This window comes from Branchiostoma lanceolatum, chromosome 9 (genome assembly GCF_035083965.1).
Source record: "Branchiostoma lanceolatum isolate klBraLanc5 chromosome 9, klBraLanc5.hap2, whole genome shotgun sequence".
In the NCBI taxonomy this organism is placed as follows: Eukaryota; Metazoa; Chordata; class Leptocardii; order Amphioxiformes; family Branchiostomatidae; genus Branchiostoma; species Branchiostoma lanceolatum.
The window spans coordinates 21,226,428-21,245,241 of record NC_089730.1 but is presented as its reverse complement, the minus strand read 5'-3'; the positions used below and the strand labels follow the sequence as shown (position 1 = coordinate 21,245,241).

General features: G+C 47.3%; 3 protein-coding genes across 3 annotated transcripts; all 3 read left to right on the top strand.

Annotated features, from left to right (window-relative positions):
* Positions 1-39: 39 nt before the first annotated feature.
* LOC136441682 (tRNA wybutosine-synthesizing protein 3 homolog) lies at positions 40-3,549 on the top strand. Its single transcript, XM_066438119.1, has 6 exons — positions 40-263; positions 855-926; positions 1,462-1,560; positions 1,945-2,016; positions 2,394-2,527; positions 2,818-3,549. Exons 1-6 carry the CDS (start codon positions 84-86, stop codon positions 3,014-3,016), a joined length of 756 nt encoding a protein of 251 aa, XP_066294216.1. The 5' UTR covers positions 40-83; the 3' UTR covers positions 3,017-3,549.
* Positions 3,550-4,716: 1,167 nt separating this feature from the next.
* On the top strand, positions 4,717-8,637 carry LOC136441671 (uncharacterized). Its single transcript, XM_066438106.1, has one exon. The coding sequence runs from the start codon at positions 5,336-5,338 to the stop codon at positions 8,132-8,134; it is 2,799 nt and encodes a 932-aa protein (XP_066294203.1). The 5' UTR covers positions 4,717-5,335; the 3' UTR covers positions 8,135-8,637.
* Positions 8,638-8,747: 110 nt separating this feature from the next.
* On the top strand, positions 8,748-17,540 carry LOC136442720 (uncharacterized). The gene is made up of 4 exons (XM_066439664.1): positions 8,748-11,961; positions 12,926-13,275; positions 13,732-13,964; positions 15,917-17,540. Exons 1-4 carry the CDS (start codon positions 9,167-9,169, stop codon positions 17,198-17,200), a joined length of 4,662 nt encoding a protein of 1,553 aa, XP_066295761.1. The 5' UTR covers positions 8,748-9,166; the 3' UTR covers positions 17,201-17,540.
* The last annotated feature ends 1,274 nt before the right edge of the window (positions 17,541-18,814 follow it).

The window sequence follows — 18,814 nt, the reverse complement described above, 5'->3', positions numbered from 1 at the left end:
GATTTATCCAAACTGCATGAAATTCAACACCGTCTAGGTGCAGTTTTTGTAAATGTCGCCAGGATTCCCTTCATGTTTGCAAGATGGCGGCGCCCAATGCTGCAGAATTCGCCAGGTGGAAGCAACAATGTCTCTCTGCCACAGATTTGAGTCGCAAGGGCAGCATCGACGACCCTATAGTAGAACTGGTCAACTTCATCAACGGACAAGAGTTTCTCTTCACCACAAGTTCCTGTTCGGGGAGAATCTCGGTTTTTGCTGAGGTAAACTCGTGCCCCCCTCCCTCATACAGCATAAACACAACTTGCAACACATCTTTAACATATATTCAACATTAGATCAAGGAGGTTCTATATAAAACCTCCTTGATTAGATCATGCCAACAGCTAGATGTGCAAGGGTTAGGTGTGACAGGTTATTCAGTGTAATATAACCAGCTGCTGCTGCGTCACATGCCTGCGAACCTGGTCACCTGGTGTGTTATACCAAAAGGCAACTTTTATTGCCAGCTGGACATACATGTATTCACATCAACTCATCAAGAAACCAATTACAAAGGGCTGTTTTACCAGCGATACAGATACAAAAGCTGGTGTGTTACGCCGAAGGCAGTTAAACCGGCTATACAGAAGCCGGTGTGTTACGCCGAAGGGCAGTTATACCAGCTATACAGAATTCGAAGCTGGCGTGTTTCGCCAAAGAGCAGTTATACCCGCAGTGATACAGATACAGAAGCTGGTGTGCTATGCCAAAGGATGGTTGTGAAAGGATGGACCACAATCGGCTATACAGATTAACAGATACAGAATGTAATGTTTAAGGGTAACAATTTCAAAACATTTTCTTTTTCACAGAAGCACAAGGAGAAGAAGAAAGGCTGTGATTGGCTGCTGATGTCCCACACTCAGGCAGAGGCACAGTCAGTGGTAAGGAAACTAGCCAATTACGATAACAGATCTGCAAATTGCTAATGTTGTGAAGCTAAAATTGTTGGGTTTGGTTTCTATTTGCAATCTATAACCTCCTCGGGAAGCTTAAGATTACTTCTTTTCTATAAATTTATATTTAAGAATCAATGAATTAAAGTGCTGCAGCCTGTAAGTTGTAACCTTAATTGTTACTTGCAATTGGCCTTCAGGCACAAACCAGTAATAATCTTCATGACTAACACCTCCAACCACCACCACCCCCCCCTGCCCAGATGACAGCCCTGTGTGACCATACTGGGTCTGCTGTGCTAACAGTGTACTCCCTCCCCCTGTGTAGATGACAGCCCTGTGTGACCATACTGGGTCTGCTGTGCTAACAATGTACCCCCTCCCCCTGTGTAGATGACAGCCCTGTGTGACCATACTGGGTCTGCTGTGCTAACAGTGTACTCCCTCCCCCTGTGTAGATGACAGCCCTGTGCGACTATACTGGGTCTGCTGTGCTAACAGTGTACTCCCTCCCCCTGTGTAGATGACAGCCCTGTGTGACCATACTGGGTCTGCTGTGTTCAAGTTTGAACCCTTCGTCCTCCATGCTCAGTGCAGAACCATTCAAGATGCCAGACTCATGGTAGGTGTCACACACACACACACACACTAATTCATGTATGAATGTTTTACGTTACAGAAAGACTTTCAAAGAGGCACTGATTGAAAGAGACACTGAACTCACACTCAATCACAGGTTCTGCATTGATGTCCGCCATGAAGAACAGATCATACTGGAAAACTTTATTGAGTGTATGTCACCGGAGTAAATCCAGACGGAAGATGATGATGATGATGACATTACAGACCCATGGTCTTATGCTACATGCCTATAAACTATGAAGTCACTCTATCCTATACACCAATCCATATCATATGTAATTTCTGTATTTTCATTTTTACAACAAAGCAGTATGGGGAACCTAAGTCATAACAAGAATCTTTTCTGTATTTTCCACCTTTGCAGCACCAGGCAGCCGTCCAGGCCGGCTTCAGGAACTCTGGGATATCACTGGGGAACAAGGGCAAGGTCATGATGGTGAGTAGGTCTTCTTCTTTTCTTCTTTATATATATTTTTGAGGCTACCAACTTCAACTTGCTGAAGATTCTGTAGGCAATATACCAACTGTAACTAAAGATTTGATCCACTTGCACTGATTGAACCCCTACTATTTTCGATAAGTGCAGTGAGTTCTTTAACATGCTCGAGGTGTGGCTCTCCTCAAACACGGGACCTCCATTTAACGTCCTATCCGAGGGAGGTCCCTAACCAAAGCTAGGCACTCATTTCCCACATGCAGGCACAGTGCCAACGGGACAAATCAGGGAACCCTGGGCCAAACACCATGCCACTGCATCACCGAAATGCCACTTTTATATGCATGTACTTAAAATATGTGTATATGTCTATATAGGCCATCAGAAGTACCCACACCCTAGAGGCCCCCCTGTCTGACCATGGGCGGATGTTGGTAGATGAAGATTACATCAGCTACCTGGTCGCTGCAGCCAACGGGAAGCTGGAGGAGAATGAAAGCAGGGTGCAAAGGTCAGTGTCATGGCAACCGTGAGCTCAGTCAGGCCTTGGTCAGGGTCTCTATTTGTAATTTGTACTATAGCTAGGTACTAGTACATCTTTTTCTTTTTCATCTAACCCAAGGCCCAAGGAAGGAAAACACAGGCTAGTCTCTGATTGCTGTTGAATGTTTGAGTTGTTGTTAGAAAGGGCATCTGTGAAATGATGCTTCAAACTCTAGATTTGCATGAGCCTATGTTCAAGAACAAACAATAAGCTGGATATTGAGGGAGTAAATTAAATGTTTTTTTCTTTTGTTCTAGATTCTTTAGTAACCTGAAAGAGCTGCTGTCAAACCAAGCTGAGTCAGTACAGTCTCATGACGTTCAACACAGTAAAAATGAACACCAGGAAGCACACAGGAAACATCAGCACAAGAGGGGGCCGGACACGTGTGCCACTCACGACCAGGAACACAGCGATGACGGGGTAGACTTACACGATCTGTTTGAAGGGAGTTGACATCTGTTGTTAGACAAACACCAAAGTTGGCATTTTGTTTCCTTCTTCTTCTCCAGCCATGCTTCAAGACACTAGCCTGGGTGCCATCCAATTGCTACAGGAGCTCCTACATTCGCTGTAGCTTTTTCAGGGTAGCAAGTCTAGGAGCCCCGGTAGTAATCGGATGGCACCCAGGCTATCAAGACACAAAATCAATACCCTTCTGTTACTGACAAGTTGTTAAAGGTGCAGTCAATGTATCCTGAACTAATGACCACCTTTGTTAGAAGCACCACCCACACACTGTGATGACTTTTTGGTGGTTCCTTAATTAGGTTATTTTTCCATTGGCCCCAAAATTAAGAATCATTTCTATACAGAGGTTGTCACCTGTCTAATCAGACCAATTTCTTCAAATCTCTTGAGTGAACACTGTAGACCGGTTTGGTTGGTTGTACATATGTGTATGGGGAGAGGCTGCTAGTTGATCAGACAATCCCTTGTTGCAAAGTTATGTTAGAGTTGTTCACAATCTGCTCACAGATTATATTTAACTTACAGGCTAAAGAGCAAAGTTTGCATGTTGTTTTTGTTTTGTTTTTTCACACTTGGTTAATCAATTTCAAACAAGTAATACTGGAATGCCAGCAGCCAACACCACACTAACCAACAGACACTCATATACACTGAATCATATGCAGACTACAGACAGCTTCATGGATTTTGACTCCACTGAAGGTATGTAGAACTAGTCTTTCTGTCCTTTATTATTGTATTTACTCTATGCTCTAGTAGAGCCATTTAGAATACAGACATGTCCCGTATGACAGGCCAACATATCTATGGGTCAGTCACAAGTTTAACATACAGGACAGGGGATCAGTACACATGGTAGTCCGGTAGGACAGGTCTATTGGCCTGTCACACGTGTTACATGTACATGTCTTGTAACATACAGTCTAGTTAATCAGGTGCTATACACGATCTGTAGGACAGGCCAACATGCCAATGGATATTTTACACATTTTATAGGTACATGTAACATACATTACACGAACATAGATTTCACACACGTCCGATTGGGTCGGCCACGATAATCATAATCATATCTTGTCCTTCCAGTGGCAGGCCACGATGCCACATGTGTTACAGGCCCTGTGTCCTACAGAATTGGGAATCGGTTATCGTAGAAGAATACTAACACGACAGAAATATAATAACTTAAATATCGCCCACTTCCTACCGTATAATGCAAGCGATTACACACAAACTAAAAATCCTCAAATTCCTTTCCAGCCTGTTGTCTTGCCCCGTTCGCTTTACCGATGAGTGCTAATACGCGCAAGGAGGCAATGACCTAGTCACTAAAGCCAAATCGGACGGGATTGTATTTCAGGAACAAAAGACACGCTTCTTTGGAACTTTGAGAACTTGATCCCCGTCTCAACAGCTTACAATTTTACTTAAGAAGACTTCATATGCAGTAACTGTGGAAAACAAGCACCTGTTCAAAAGAGAGCTGTAAATGAGCAGACCGGCTACAAGAGGAAACGTGGACGCCCTTTAATGTGTCTAAAGCATTCAATATGCCTCCAAACGTGGCACTTTGCGTCCTCTTGGCCTCGCAGCCTGCAGCTAGTCGCGTTAGGCAGGGTTCTGGGAACGCTTCAGTTATCAGTGACCTTTCCAGAGAACGCTCTTGCTGGGGAAACCGTCACTAGTGTTCGGTCGGTCATAGCGGGAGGTCGACAGGAAGTCAGATATGAAAGAATGCTCCTGCTAAAACGCCGGAAACGCTCAATTTTAACCTTACCCACTCCTAGCATACACTACAAGCGGTTACACACACACAAATTAACCAAACAAGCCTGTTGTGTTGCCCCGTTCCCTTAAGGTACGATTGAAGTGTGGCTGAGGCATTTGTGATCATATGTTGAAAATAGCACACGGGCCAGTGAACCAGTCACACAAGCTACTGCTCAGTATTCGTGTCATGTACGGTAACTTAAGAAGACTATGCGTACGCAGTTACTGTAGAAAACAAACACCTTTACAAAAGTGTAACTGTGAATATTCGTATTAAGCAGACCGACTGCAAGAGAAAACATGGACGCCCTTTACTGTGTCGAAAGCATTCAGTATGCCTGTGGCCTTTTTGTTCTCCAGTCCTGCCTAATTCCGTGACGTGACGTCATCACCAAAAGATTCAAATGTCAAGCTGTCAACAACAGGTTGGTTCGGTAAGGATGTTGACTTTCCTGGTTGGGCCTTACTACTAGTACCCCTCCGGGCTATAGCTACTAGCTCTAAATCCGTCGAGACGAGCCTAAAACATTCAATATGGACAACAACGCGACATTTTTCGTCCTCCTGGCCTGCCTGGTCGTGTCAAACAGTGTCCTGGGAACGCTGCAGTTGTCAGCGAATGTTCCAGAGAACGCTCACGCGGGGGAAACCGTCACCAGTGTTCGGTCAGCCATAGGGGAAGGAATGGAGGAAGTAAGTTGTGAAATTGTCGCCGGAGACTGGAACGGACGCTTCCGTCTGACCGACTGCGTGATCAAAGTGGCGCGTCCGTTGGATTACGGCGTCGACCCGAGCTATAACCTCACGGTAAACGTCACTGGGCCCTCCGGAAACCCCGAACAGCTGTATGTTGATGTACAAGTCAAAGACGTGGAGGGATACCCGCCTGTTTACAACGACATGTGCGAAATGCCGATTCAGAATGCCCCAGGGAAGTCTGGTGATTTGTTCCTCGATCTAAAATGGACGGCCACGGGCATGGCAATGGGTGTTGGAGAGATGTCTCTCTCGGGGTACATTCAACACTACAAATGGCATGATAATGTTTACGGTTACACCGATAACAGCGATTGTCTGGTGCAGTTTGCATGGCACTCCTGGCATGCTTATGACACCGAAGCATTTCAGTCAGTCTGGGATGCCGGAATACGGTGCTTGCACTGTTTTAGTTCAACAGATGAGGCGTCCGATCTCCAGTTTGAATTATTACACTTTGATGCCAAATTTTCTCGCAGTTGTTATCTAGGGCCTATTCATGAATTAGATAGCTTCATAATATTGGCCGGTACGTTTGAGCTGTCTACAATGAAAATAAATCATTTCACGTGCGAGCTGCCAGAGGACGTTTCTGTCTCTATCAGAATAAATGACGTGAGCTACCAACTAAAACCGTTGTCTTTAGTATTTGGTGTCGAACCAGTCGGATGTCCCCCGAACAGGTACGGCCTGTTGTGTGATCAGAACTGCACCTGTGAGAACGGTGCCCGCTGCCATGGGCTGAACGGGGCCTGCAAGTGTCAGCCTGGATGGCAGGGTGTCGTCTGCGACATTCCTCACAGCACCGTGGCCATCATCGCGACCCCTAGCGACTCGAGACGGATTTACATCAGCGGCACAGTAACGCTGAACTGCAAGGTTTTCCATCTGGTTTCTGTACGGATGATGTGGACATTTCCTAATAAAACGGAAAAATGGCTGCAGGGCGCTCAAGAATATCGTGTAAGGATCCACAACATACAGTCCAAACACAACGGTACCTACACCTGCACTGTGTTAACAAAAGACGGGGCTGTCATTAACGCAAGTTATGAGCTTCAGGCAGTCGCCTGTCCTCCCGGAAAAATGGGTGAATCGTGCGAGGAGGACTGCGTCTGTAGCAACGGTGGCAGCTGTGACCGGTGGGCCGGCTGTGTCTGTCCTCCGGGAAGGACAGGAACCACGTGTCAGACCTCCTGCCCACCTGGCACCTACGGACAGGGTTGCAGCAGCCGGTGTCGCTGTCAGAATGGCGCCCCCTGCTCCCCTATCGACGGCCGGTGTAACTGCACGGAAGGCTGGTTCGGCAGTAACTGCGACAGGCCCTGCAACCTTGCAGGACGGTACGGCTGGAGATGTCGGGAAGCCTGTCTCTGTAAGAACAACGCCACGTGTCACCACGTGGATGGAACCTGTGCCTGTAATCCACCCTGGACAAGCAAGTGGTGTGACGTTGTCGAAACGGACACGTACACATTCCCGTTTTCGCTCCAGATTATCATCCCTCTGGTACTGACTCTGCTAGTCGCCGCACTGGTATTGTTCACACTCTACAAGCGAAACAGGGCCAACCACGCGGGACAAGAACAAGGTATAGAGGAGGCCACAGCACTTTTGGAGCTGAGAAGTATGGAAGAAGACCTGGCACAGAGTTTGCAGCCCGGCTGGCTCAGCCGATGGGAGAGGAACGCCGACGATCTGACTCAGGACGAACTGGTCGGGCTGGGTGCGTTCGCAAAGATCAGGAAAGGGAAGCTTCGCATGGCTGGAGATGACGTCACGGTGGCGGTCAAGTCCGTCCGCGGAGAGGACAGGCGGTGCTACCGAGCCTTCTGTCGGGAAGTCGCCGCGCTAGCAATCGTGCATGAAAACCGCGAGGAACAAAATGGCGGACATCCCAACATCGTCAAGCTGTTAGGGGTCGTCACGACGTCCACACCAAAATTCATCCTCTTGGAATTCGCTGCCAAAGGAGAACTGTTGATCATTCTAAAGCAACAGCCTCGGCAGAACCGCCATCTTGGCAGGTTTCTCCGCTATGCCGTCCACATATCCCGTGCCCTGAAGGAGCTCCAACGTCTGCGTATCGCTCACGGTGACGTGGCCGCCCGAAACGTCCTCGTCAGCGGCGATGACGTCGCCAAACTTGCCGACTTCGGTCTGGCCCATGACGTCTACACCACGGCCACCTACGTGTCCTCAGCCAATGACGACGCGGACGAACTGCTGCCCCTGAAGTGGATGGCTCTGGAGTCGCTGGAGTCTCGCGAGTTCACGTGCGAGAGCGACACGTGGTCGTTCGGCGTGCTGCTGTGGGAGATCGCTGCCTTCGGGGAGGAACCCAGCTACCAGCGCCAGCGCCAACTGAGTTGTCCCAAGTTGGTGGGGATCCTGAGGCAGGGGGTCCGTCTGGACAGGCCGCCCGGATGTCCGGGAGAGCTGTATGACGTCATGAAGTCGTGTTGGCTGGAGGAGCCGTCGGCAAGGCTGGAACCGGCAGAACTGGAGCAGAAACTGACAGAATCTTGCCTCGAAATAGACCCACTTCTAGTCATTGAGAATGAAATCCTGGTTTGAATAGAAATGTAAAACAGATATTTTTATATTCTGGAATATATCACATGTATATTTTGACAACGTCTGAGGGAACACGTTTTCCTTAATGGCAAAAAATGTTCAAGTTTCTTGACGATTTTTTTGACACGTTGTATATCCGAAAATATCTTAATTAAGTCGGGACCTGTTTTTCCATGGTATACAAGCTAAAGGCCATCGGAGCAAGATGTTGTTTGAAGTAGCGTAGTTAGTATAGGAGGATATCAGACCTCTGTTCATTCAGAAACCATCTTGTTCTTTTATAGTTAAGCATCATTTACATACTTGTATTTGTTATTATACATTTTAAAAGGTTTGTAGAAACCATCTTGTACTTTTATATTCAAGCTTCGTTTACATACTTGTATTTGTTATTATACACTTTAAAAAGTTTGTCCTACAAAGAAATGTTATACTAATATTCTTTAATTTTCTGCAGCTGTATACTATAATTATTCATACAGATTTTAGAAGTCCATATATTCTTAAGTATTTTGGAGATAACAGAAGCCTGTTTTTGTCCGCCTGTGTCAGGGATATTAGCATAATCGACGCATTGTTATTTTTACATTTGATAAACAATTTCGGCAGTTCGAGGACAGTAATATCTTAAGAACATTTATGACCATCTGTAAGAAAGGAATGGTGCTTCTATTTTCTGCAATAAATAAGTTCTGGTAATTGCCGTAGCCAATGTCTGGAATGAGTATCTATTTTTTTACCTAATATTTTACAATGTGCCACCAAACCCTCCTCGGGTCGGTTTACTGGTAAGATTCGCCTGAAAACTGGGCGAACCATTGACGAACCAATCGGCCTGTTTCTGGTGCCCTCTGGCAGTCAGGGACGGAACATGCATGTCTCGTTACGTGACGTCACCACAAAAAGGTTCAAATGTCAGCTGTCCAAAACCGGTTTGTTCGGAGAGGTCGTTGACTTACCAGGCTGGGCCTGACTATCCCTCCGGGCTTTATCTGCTGTAGATCCGTACAGACGAGCATAAATACATTCAATATGGACAACAAAACGGCCTTTTTCGTCCTCTTGATCTACATGGTCGTGTCAAGCAGGGTCCTGGGAGCGCTGCAGTTGTCAGCGAACGTTCCAGAGAACGCTCACGCGGGGGAAACCGTCACCAGTCTTCGGTCGGCCATTGGGGAAGGAGGGGAGGAAGTAAGATGTGAAATTGTCGCCGGAGACAACAACGGACGCTTCCGTGTGGCCGACTGCGTGATCCAAGTGGCGCGTCTGTTGGATTACGGCGTCGACCCCAGGTATAATCTCACGGTAAACGTCACTGGGTCTTCCGGAGACCCTGAGCAGTTGTATGTTGATGTACAAGTCGAAGACGTGGAGGGATACCCGCCTGTTTACAACGAAACGTGCGAAGTACCGATTCGGAATGGCCCTGGGAAGTCAGGTGATTTGTTCCTCGATTTAAAATGGACGGGCAAGGGTATGGTTATGGGTATTGGAGAAATGTCTGCCTCAACCTACATTCTGCTCTACCAAGAGGGTGAATTTTACGGTTACACCGATAACAGCGATTGTCTGGTGCAGTTTGTATGGTACCCCTGGCATGCTTATTACACCACAGTATATCAGTCATTTTGGGATGCCGGAATGCGGTGCGTTCACTGTTTTAGTTCAACAGATGAGGCGTCCGATCTCCAGTTAGAATTATTACACTTTGATGCCGAATATTCTCGCAGTTGTTATTTTGGGCCTATTCCTAAACTAGATAGCTTCTTTCTATTGACCGGTTCGTTCTCGTGGTGTACAATGAAAAGCATTCACTTCGCGTGCGAATTGCCAGAGGACGTTTCTGTCTCTTTCCGAATTTATGACGGGATCGAACAAGTAAAACCGATGTCTTTAGAATTTGATATCGAGCCAGGCGGATGTCCCTCGAACAAGTACGGCGTATTTTGTCATCAGAACTGCACCTGTGAGAACGGCGCCCGCTGCCATGGGCTGAACGGGGCCTGCAAGTGTAAGCCTGGATGGCAGGGTGTCGTCTGCGACATTCCTCACAGCACCGTGGCAATCATCGCGACCCCTAGCGACTCGAGACGGATTTACATCACCGCTTCTGTAACGCTGAACTGTAAGGTTTTCCATCTTGCTGCTGAAAGGTTGATGTGGACATTTCCTAATAAAACGGAAAAGTGGTTGCAGGGCACTCAAGAAGACCGTGTAAGAATCCACAACATACAGTCCGAACACAACGGTACCTACACCTGTACTGTGTTGACAGAAGACGGGACAGTCATTAACGCAAGTTATGAGCTACAGGCAGTCGCCTGTCCTCCCGGGAAAATGGGTGAATCGTGCGAAGAGGACTGCGTCTGTAGCAACGGTGGCAGCTGTGACCGGTGGGCCGGCTGTGTCTGTCCGCCGGGATGGACAGGAACCACGTGTCAGACCTCCTGCCCAGCTGGCACCTACGGGCAGGGTTGCAGCAGCCGGTGTCGCTGTCAGCATGGCGCCCCCTGCTCCCCTACCGACGGCCGGTGTAACTGCACGGAAGGCTGGTTCAGCAGTAACTGCGACAGGCCCTGCAGCCTTGCAGGTCGGTACGGCTGGAGATGTCGGCATGCCTGTGCCTGTAAGAACAACGCCACGTGTAACCACGTGGATGGATCCTGTGCCTGTAATCCTCCCTGGAGTGGCAAGTGGTGTGACGTCATCGTTACTGACACGAACACATTCCCGTTGTCGCTCCAGATTATCATCCCTCTGGTACTGACTCTGCTAGTCACCGCACTAGTATTGTTCACACTCTACAAGCGGAACAGGGCCAACCATGCGGTACAAGAACAAGGTAAAGAGGAGGCTATAGCTCTACAGGAGCTGAGAAGTATGGAGGAGGACCTGGCACAGAGTTTGCAGCCCGGCTGGCTCAGCCGGTGGGAGAGGAACGCCGACGATCTGACTCTGGAAGAACTGGTCGGGCTGGGCGCGTTCGCAAAGGTCAGGAAAGGACAGCTTCGCATGGATGGCGCCGACGTTACCGTAGCAGTGAAGTCCGTCCGCGGAGAGGACAGGCGGTGCTACCGAGCCTTCTGTCGGGAAGTCGCCGCGCTGGTAATCGTGCATGAAAACAGCGAAGAACAAAATGGCGGACATCCCAACATCGTGGAACTGTTAGGGATTATCATGACGCACACATCGAAGTGTATTCTCTTGGCATTCGCTGCCAAAGGAGAACTGCTGATCATTCTAAAGCAACAGCCTCGGCAGAACCGTCCTCTTGGCAGGTTTATCCGCTATGCCGTCCACATATCCCGTGCCCTGAAGGAGCTCCGACGTCTGCGTATCGCTCACGGTGACGTGGCCGCCCGAAACGTCCTCGTCAGCGGCAATGACGTCGCCAAACTTGCTGACTTCGGGCTGGCCCATGACGTCTACACAACAGCCACCTACGTGTCCTCAGCCAATGACGACGCAGACGAACTGCTGCCCCTGAAGTGGATGGCTCTGGAGTCGCTGGAGTCTCGCGAGTTCACGTGCGAGAGCGACACGTGGTCGTTCGGCGTGCTGCTGTGGGAGATCGCGGCTTTCGGGGAGGAGCCCAGCTTCCAGCGCCAGCGCCAACTGAGTTGTCCCAAGTTGGTGGGGATCCTGAGGCAGGGGGTCCGTCTGGACAGGCCGCCCGGATGTCCGGGAAAGCTGTATGACGTCATGAAGTCGTGTTGGCTGGAGGAGCCGTCGGCAAGGCCGGAGCCGGCAGAACTGGAGCAGAAGCTGACAGAATGTTGCCAGGAAATTGACCCTCTTCTGGTTATCGAGAATGAAATCCTGGTTTGAGTTACGATGCAAGGAAGATCTTCTGGAATGGGAAATGTATATATACAAATTTTGACCCAATGTGTTTTTCTTAATGGCAACAAAATGTTCAAGTTTCTTGACGCTTCTTTCGACACATTGTACATCCAAAAATATCTTAATTGAGTAGGAGGATGTTTGTTCATTTACTTGTATACAAGCAAATAGATAACGGAGCCAGATGTTGTTTCTAGTACTATATAGTAGCTTAGTTTGCATAGGTAAATATCAGAAACCATCTTTACTGTTACAGTTAAGCATCAGTTACATACTTTTATTTGTTATAATACACTTTAAAGGGTTTCTTCTACAAAGAAATATTAAACATATAATCTTTGATTTTCCGCATATTATTCATACAGATGCCAGAATTCCATATATTTCAAAGTACTTTTGGGATCATAGACGCCTATATATAGCCGGCCTGTGTGAGGGACATTAGCATTATCGATGTATTGTTATTTTTACATTTAATGAACACGTTTGGCTGTCGAGTATAGCAGTATCTTAAACACTTTTATTACCATCTATAAGAAACGAACGGTGTTTTTATTTCCTGCAATAAATCAGTTCTGGTAATGGCTATAGACGTTGTCTTTTTTTTTTACCTAATATTTTTTCCAGACCCTCCTCAGGTCGTTTGACTGGTAGAATTCGCCTACAAATTGGGCGAACCATGGACGAACCAATCGGTATGTTTCTGGTGCCCCCTGGCAATCATGGACGGAACATGCCTTCTCGTTCGTGACGTCACCACCAAAAGGTTCAAATGTCAACTGTCCAAAACCGGTTTGTTCGGAGAGGGCGTTGACTTACCAGGCTGGGTCTGTCTATCCCTCCGGGCTTTATCTGCTGTAGATCCGTACAGACGATCAAAAAAACATTCAATATGGACAACAAAACGGCCTTTTTCGTCCTCTTGATCTACATGGTCGTGTCAAGCAGGGTCCTGGGAGCGCTGCAGTTTTCAGCAAATGTTCCAGAGAACGCTCACGCGGGAAAAACCGTCACCATTCTTCGGTCGGCCATTGGGGAAGTTGGGGAGGAAGTAAGATGTGAAATTGTCGCCGGAGACTGGAACGGACGCTTCCGTCTGACCGACTGCGTGATCCAAGTGGCGCGTCCGTTGGATTACGGCGTCGACCCGAGCTATAATCTCACGGTAAACGTCACTGGGACCTCCGGAAACTTCGAGCAGCTGTATGTTGATGTACAAGTCCAAGACGTGGCGGGATACCCGCCTGTTTACAACAACACGTGCGAAATGCCGATTCGGAATGGCCCTGGGAAGTCAGGTGATTTGTTCCTCGATATAAAAGTGACTGCCGAAGGTCTGGTAATGGGTATTGGAGATATGTCTTACTCAGATTTCATTAAACATAATACTTATAATTTATATGGTTACACCGATAGCAAGGATTGTCTGGTGCAGTTTGTATGGCACCCCTGGCATGCTTATGACATCGCAACATTTCAGTCATTTTGGGATGCCGGACTACGATGCGGTCATTGTTTTAGTTCAACAGATGAGGCGTCCGTCTTCCAGTTGGAGCTATTACACTATGATGCCGACTTTTCTCGCAGTTGTTATTTTGGGCCTATTCCTAAACTAGATAGCTTCTTACTATTGACCGTTTCGTTCACACTGTGTACAATGAAAAGTATTCACTTCGCGTGCAAACTGCCAGAAGACGTTTCTGTCTCTGTCAGCATTAATGAAGTGAGCCACCAAATAAAACCGATGTCTTTAGAATTTGATGTCGAGCCAGTCGGATGTCCCCCGAACCGGTACGGTCTGTTGTGTGATCAGAACTGCACCTGTGAGAACGGCGCCCGCTGCCATGTGCTGAACGGGGCCTGCAAGTGTCAGCCTGGATGGCAGGGTGTCGTCTGCGACATACCTCACAGAACCGTGGCCATCATTGCGACCCCTAGCGACTCGAGACGGATTTACATCACCGCTTCTGTAACGCTGAACTGCAAGGTTTTCCATCTGCATCACGGGCTTTAGGCTACGGTATTTATGTTGGGTAACCGCCGCGGTACATGTTTTCGCTCAAATGCTCCCGAAGACAATTTCTCCCGTCGCTCACTCCGGAAATGCCACCCCCCCTCATTAGCGGCGATGGTTTCTCCCGTCGTCCTTTGCTAATTACCTCTTACTTTCAAAGAAACACTGGGTAGGAAATCGGCGTTCTCAAAGAGCGTTACCACTTGAGGTGATTTCACTGAACGTCGTGGTGTAGCGGACCTTTTCGGTGCATTGTCGGGTATTTTGGGACTCAACTGACAACTTGAAGAGTTGCAGCATATTAGCAAAAGCTAGACTACACAGCAGTCTGTTTGGATGTGAAGAACAGTTGGGTTTTCACTGTTTTTGTCTGATTTTCGTAGACGGAAATATACGATAGTTCTCGTGAAACCAAGGAGGGCAAATACTTGTGTTGGAAATATGTACCGCGGCTGCCGGCTGCAGCGTTTGTTGCCGCAGTGTTTTGGTACTCGCCGTTAGGGAGATCATCTTCCACGTTGTATTCTTGTAACTCAGTCTAATGTTACAAAGTCGTCCTCAAAGTACCTGAAATCGAAGTCGCTCCACACGAAGTCCACACGAAGTCATTATCGCCGGGTCGCACCCAGGAAAACAAAACACTCGGCGTGGGATGTATGCATATCAGAGTAATTAACACCTTGACGCGACTCACCCGCTATAATCATAGTACAATGAATACTTGTCCTATCCCCTCTCCTTCTATGTAAAACCTCCTTGGTGAAACAGAATCAAGTTTTTGTTTGAACCTTTGTATACGAACGGATCGGTCATTCTAAAAATATTACGTGGCTATTATTTATCCGACTGTTGCAGCACTTTGGTAAATGAATTGCCGATAGGAGGCTTGAAATTTTTCGAATCGACTCTCATGATTGTGGGGAGGGTGGGGAAAAATATGCGACAACATGAGCTTCAGACGAGATGAAACGTCACAGGAATAAAACTTTGACGGGAACTGTGGTTCACAGGTCTAATTTTCCTCCCTCTGATTGGCTAGCCGTTATGTCATCATGTTTTGCAGCAGCGGCGTGTTGCGGCAGGAGCGGTACTGCTGGTAACCCTGTTACCCGGAAATCGAGCAGATTCCGACAATATAAAATGCCGTATATTTTTGTTGTTAACAACTTTTAGGCCCGCAATCTTCTCTAGATTGGTAGTAGATGTCTCGTCGATGATAAATCGTTTTAATGTTGTGAGCTGGATTACATAATTAAGCAGAAATTTGCGATATTTAAAACGTCCTTTCCCACCTATCTCGCCCCTACGGGGCTCGCCCAGACAGAGTTCGGCTTCGCCGAACATTGCAGAAAACCGCCGAACACCGAACCCTGTTCGGCTCTCTGAACCCCCCGCTCGTGCCTTCGGCACCGCTTCGGGTTTCGCTCGGAAGCTTGGCACGGGTGATCCCCGCGCCGAGTACTTCGTCACGATCGGAACTTCAGCAGCTATTCAACGACAATACCTTTGCCTACCGCCTGTGTCTGCATGCTGAAAATATAATGTGGACATTTCCTAATAAAACCGAGAAGTGGCAGCAGGGCGCTCAAGAAGATCTTGTAAGGATCCACAACATACAGTCCGAACATAACGGTACCTACGCCTGCACTGTGTTAACGGAAGACGGGGAGGTCGTTAATGCAAGTTATGAGCTTTTGGCCGTCTTTTGTCCTCGCGGAAAAACGGGTGAATCGTGCGAAGAGGAGTGCGTCTGTAGCCATGGTGGCAGCTGTGACCGGTGGACCGGCTGTGTCTGTCCGCCGGGATGGACAAGAACCACGTGTCAGACCTCCTGCCCAGCTGGCACCTACGGGCAGGGTTGCAGCAGCCGGTGTCACTGTCAGCATGGCGCCCTCTGCTCCCCTACCGACGGCCGGTGTAACTGAACGGAAGGCTGGTTCGGCAGTAAGTGCGACAGGCCCTGTCCTACAGGTCTGTACGGCTGGAAATGTCGGCATGCCTGTCTCTGTAAGAACAACGCCACGTGTCATCACGTGGATGGAACCTGCAACTGTGTTCCACACTGGACAAGCAAGTGGTGTGACGTCGTTGAAACGGACACATTTACATTCCCGTTGTCGCTCCAAATTGTCATACCCCTGGTGCTGACTCTGCTAGTCGCCGCACTAGTATTGTTCAAACTCTACAAACAAAACAGGGGTAAGCATGCGGCACAAGAAAAGCATCTAGAGGAGGCCACAGCTCTTTTGGAGCTGAGAAGTATGGAGGAGGACCTGGCACAGAGTTTGCAGCCCGGCTGGCTCAGCCGGTGGGAGAGGAACGCCGACGATCTGACTCTGGAAGAACTGGTCGGGCTGGGCGCGTTGGCAAAGATCAGGAAAGGAAAGCTTCGCACTGCTGGAGATGACGTCACGGTGGCGGTCAAGTCCGTCCGCGGAGAGGACAGGCGGTGCTACCGAGCCTTCTGTCGGGAAGTCGCCGCGCTGGCAATCGTGCATGAAAACCGCGAGGAACAAAATGGTGGACATCCCAACATCGTCAAGCTGTTAGGTGTGGTCACGATGTCCACACCAAAATCTATCGTCTTGGAATTCGCTGCCAAAGGAGAACTGTTAATCATTCTAAAGCGACAGCCTCGACAGAACCGTCCCCTTGGCAGGTTTCTCCGCTATGCCGTCCACATATCCCGTGCCCTGAAGGAGCTCCGGCGTCTGCGTATCGCTCACGGTGACGTGGCCGCCCGAAACGTTCTCGTCAGCGGCGATGACGTCGCCAAACTTGCTGACTTCGGTCTGGCCCATGACGTCTACACCACAGCCACCTACGTCTCCTCAGCCAATAACGACGCGGACGAACTGCTGCCCCTGAAGTGGATGGCTCTGGAGTCGCTGGAGTCTCGCGAGTTCACGTGCGAGAGCGACACGTGGTCGTTCGGCGTGCTGCTGTGGGAGATCGCGGCCTTCGGGAAGGAGCCCAGCTACCAGCGCCAGCGCCAACTGAGTTTTCCCAAGTTGGTGGGGATCCTGAGGCAGGGGGTCCGTCTGGACAGGCCGCCCGGATGTCCGGGAAAGCTGCATGACGTCATGAAGTCGTGTTGGCTGGAGGAGCCGTCGGCAAGGCCGGATCCGGCAGAACTGGAGCAGAAGCTGACAGAATGTTGCCACGAAATTGACCCTCTTCTTGCCATTGAAGATGAAATCCTGGTTTGAATAGAGATGTAAAACAGAACAGCTGAAATATAATATAGAATATGAAACGTATATGTTCACAGATTGTATCCAAACGTGTTTTTCTTAATGGCATCAAAATGATTCAATTCCTTGACGCTTCGTTTGACACGTTGTACATCTTGAATAAGTCTGGACGTGTTTTTTATGTATAGAAGTAAATGGTTGTCGGAGCCAGATGTTGTTCACAGTAGTGTAGTTTGCTTTTGTATAGGAGGATATCAGACCTCCGTTCATGTTTATAGTAATGCAGTTTTATAGGCCTGAGGATATCAGACCTCTGTTCTTTCGGAAAGTAAATTGTACTGTAACAGTTAAGTATCAGTTAAGTATTATATTATATTATATTATATTATATTATATTATATTATATTATATTATATTATATTATATTATATTATATTATATTACATTATATTATATTATATTATATTATATTATTTTATATCATATTATATCATATTATTTGGGGAATCATAGAGGCCTCCTCTGTTAGGAATATTAGCACAGTCGACCCCTTGTAAATCTTACATTAAAAAAGTTAGGCGGATCGAGTATAGTAGTATCTTAATAACTTTTATGCATAAATTATGCTAATAACCAAGATGGTGACTCATGTCTCCAGGACAATACCTCGCCATAATCTTACCTGTAGTGATCCTTCGGTAAATGTTTTTCTCATATTTGTAACTCTGATGTTGTCAGGGTGTCTTAGGGATGCTGTAGCTTTGATACTAATACTGTTTATATGGTTGAAATACTAATACATAAATTGTTTGATAATATAATGTTTTATTGCATTATTGCCCTTGCAAATCATTATTACTGAATCCAGGTATAGATTGCAAGGCATTTGCTAAAAGTAGAGACTCTCGGCTTTCTATTGATGTATAGCATTATATATAGGGCTACTTGGAAGAGAAGTAACTATAAAGGAGCAAAGTAAAAGCAGTACCTATCTTTCAAGAGGAACTTAAACGCCAAGTACTGGGAGAATGTATGTAAAAACCCAGCCAGCATGACAAGGGTTAAATGATGTGAAAGTCCTATATGGGCTAGTCTACATGTACGACAGCAGCGTTTGAACTGCTTATTTCCATCTGCAAGTATCTATCTCAAAAATGTACTAAATGTTATCAGCTTTGGGTTGGATGTGGTTTTTCGTTAAAAGACAAAGATACAAACGACTGTAAATGCATTTGAGTTCACGTGGTTTTTATTTTGCGGTAGCAAGAACATGGAGTGTTCGCGGTGGTTTTAAGTTCGCGTTTGAAACAATAGTAGCGCTACAGTCATAGGCGGACAAACAGTCTCGCGGTGGTTTTAAGTTCGCGCTGAAGAGTTAACTGTGAAAACTGCGAACATAAAATCATCGCAAACAGTATTATATATGCGTATCTAGCTAGACTGTTTAAGATTTAGTGAAAATAAAAAACAACCATACTTTGTCTACTGCCATAACCACCATCGTTCATTTGTAAATACTTGACAATATATTTCATTAAGGCACTGAAATACTTCGGCAGCACATATACTAGTAATGTCAACTGTCAATTCTTTTGAAACCGTACAAAAATGTGTTGAATATACTGATGT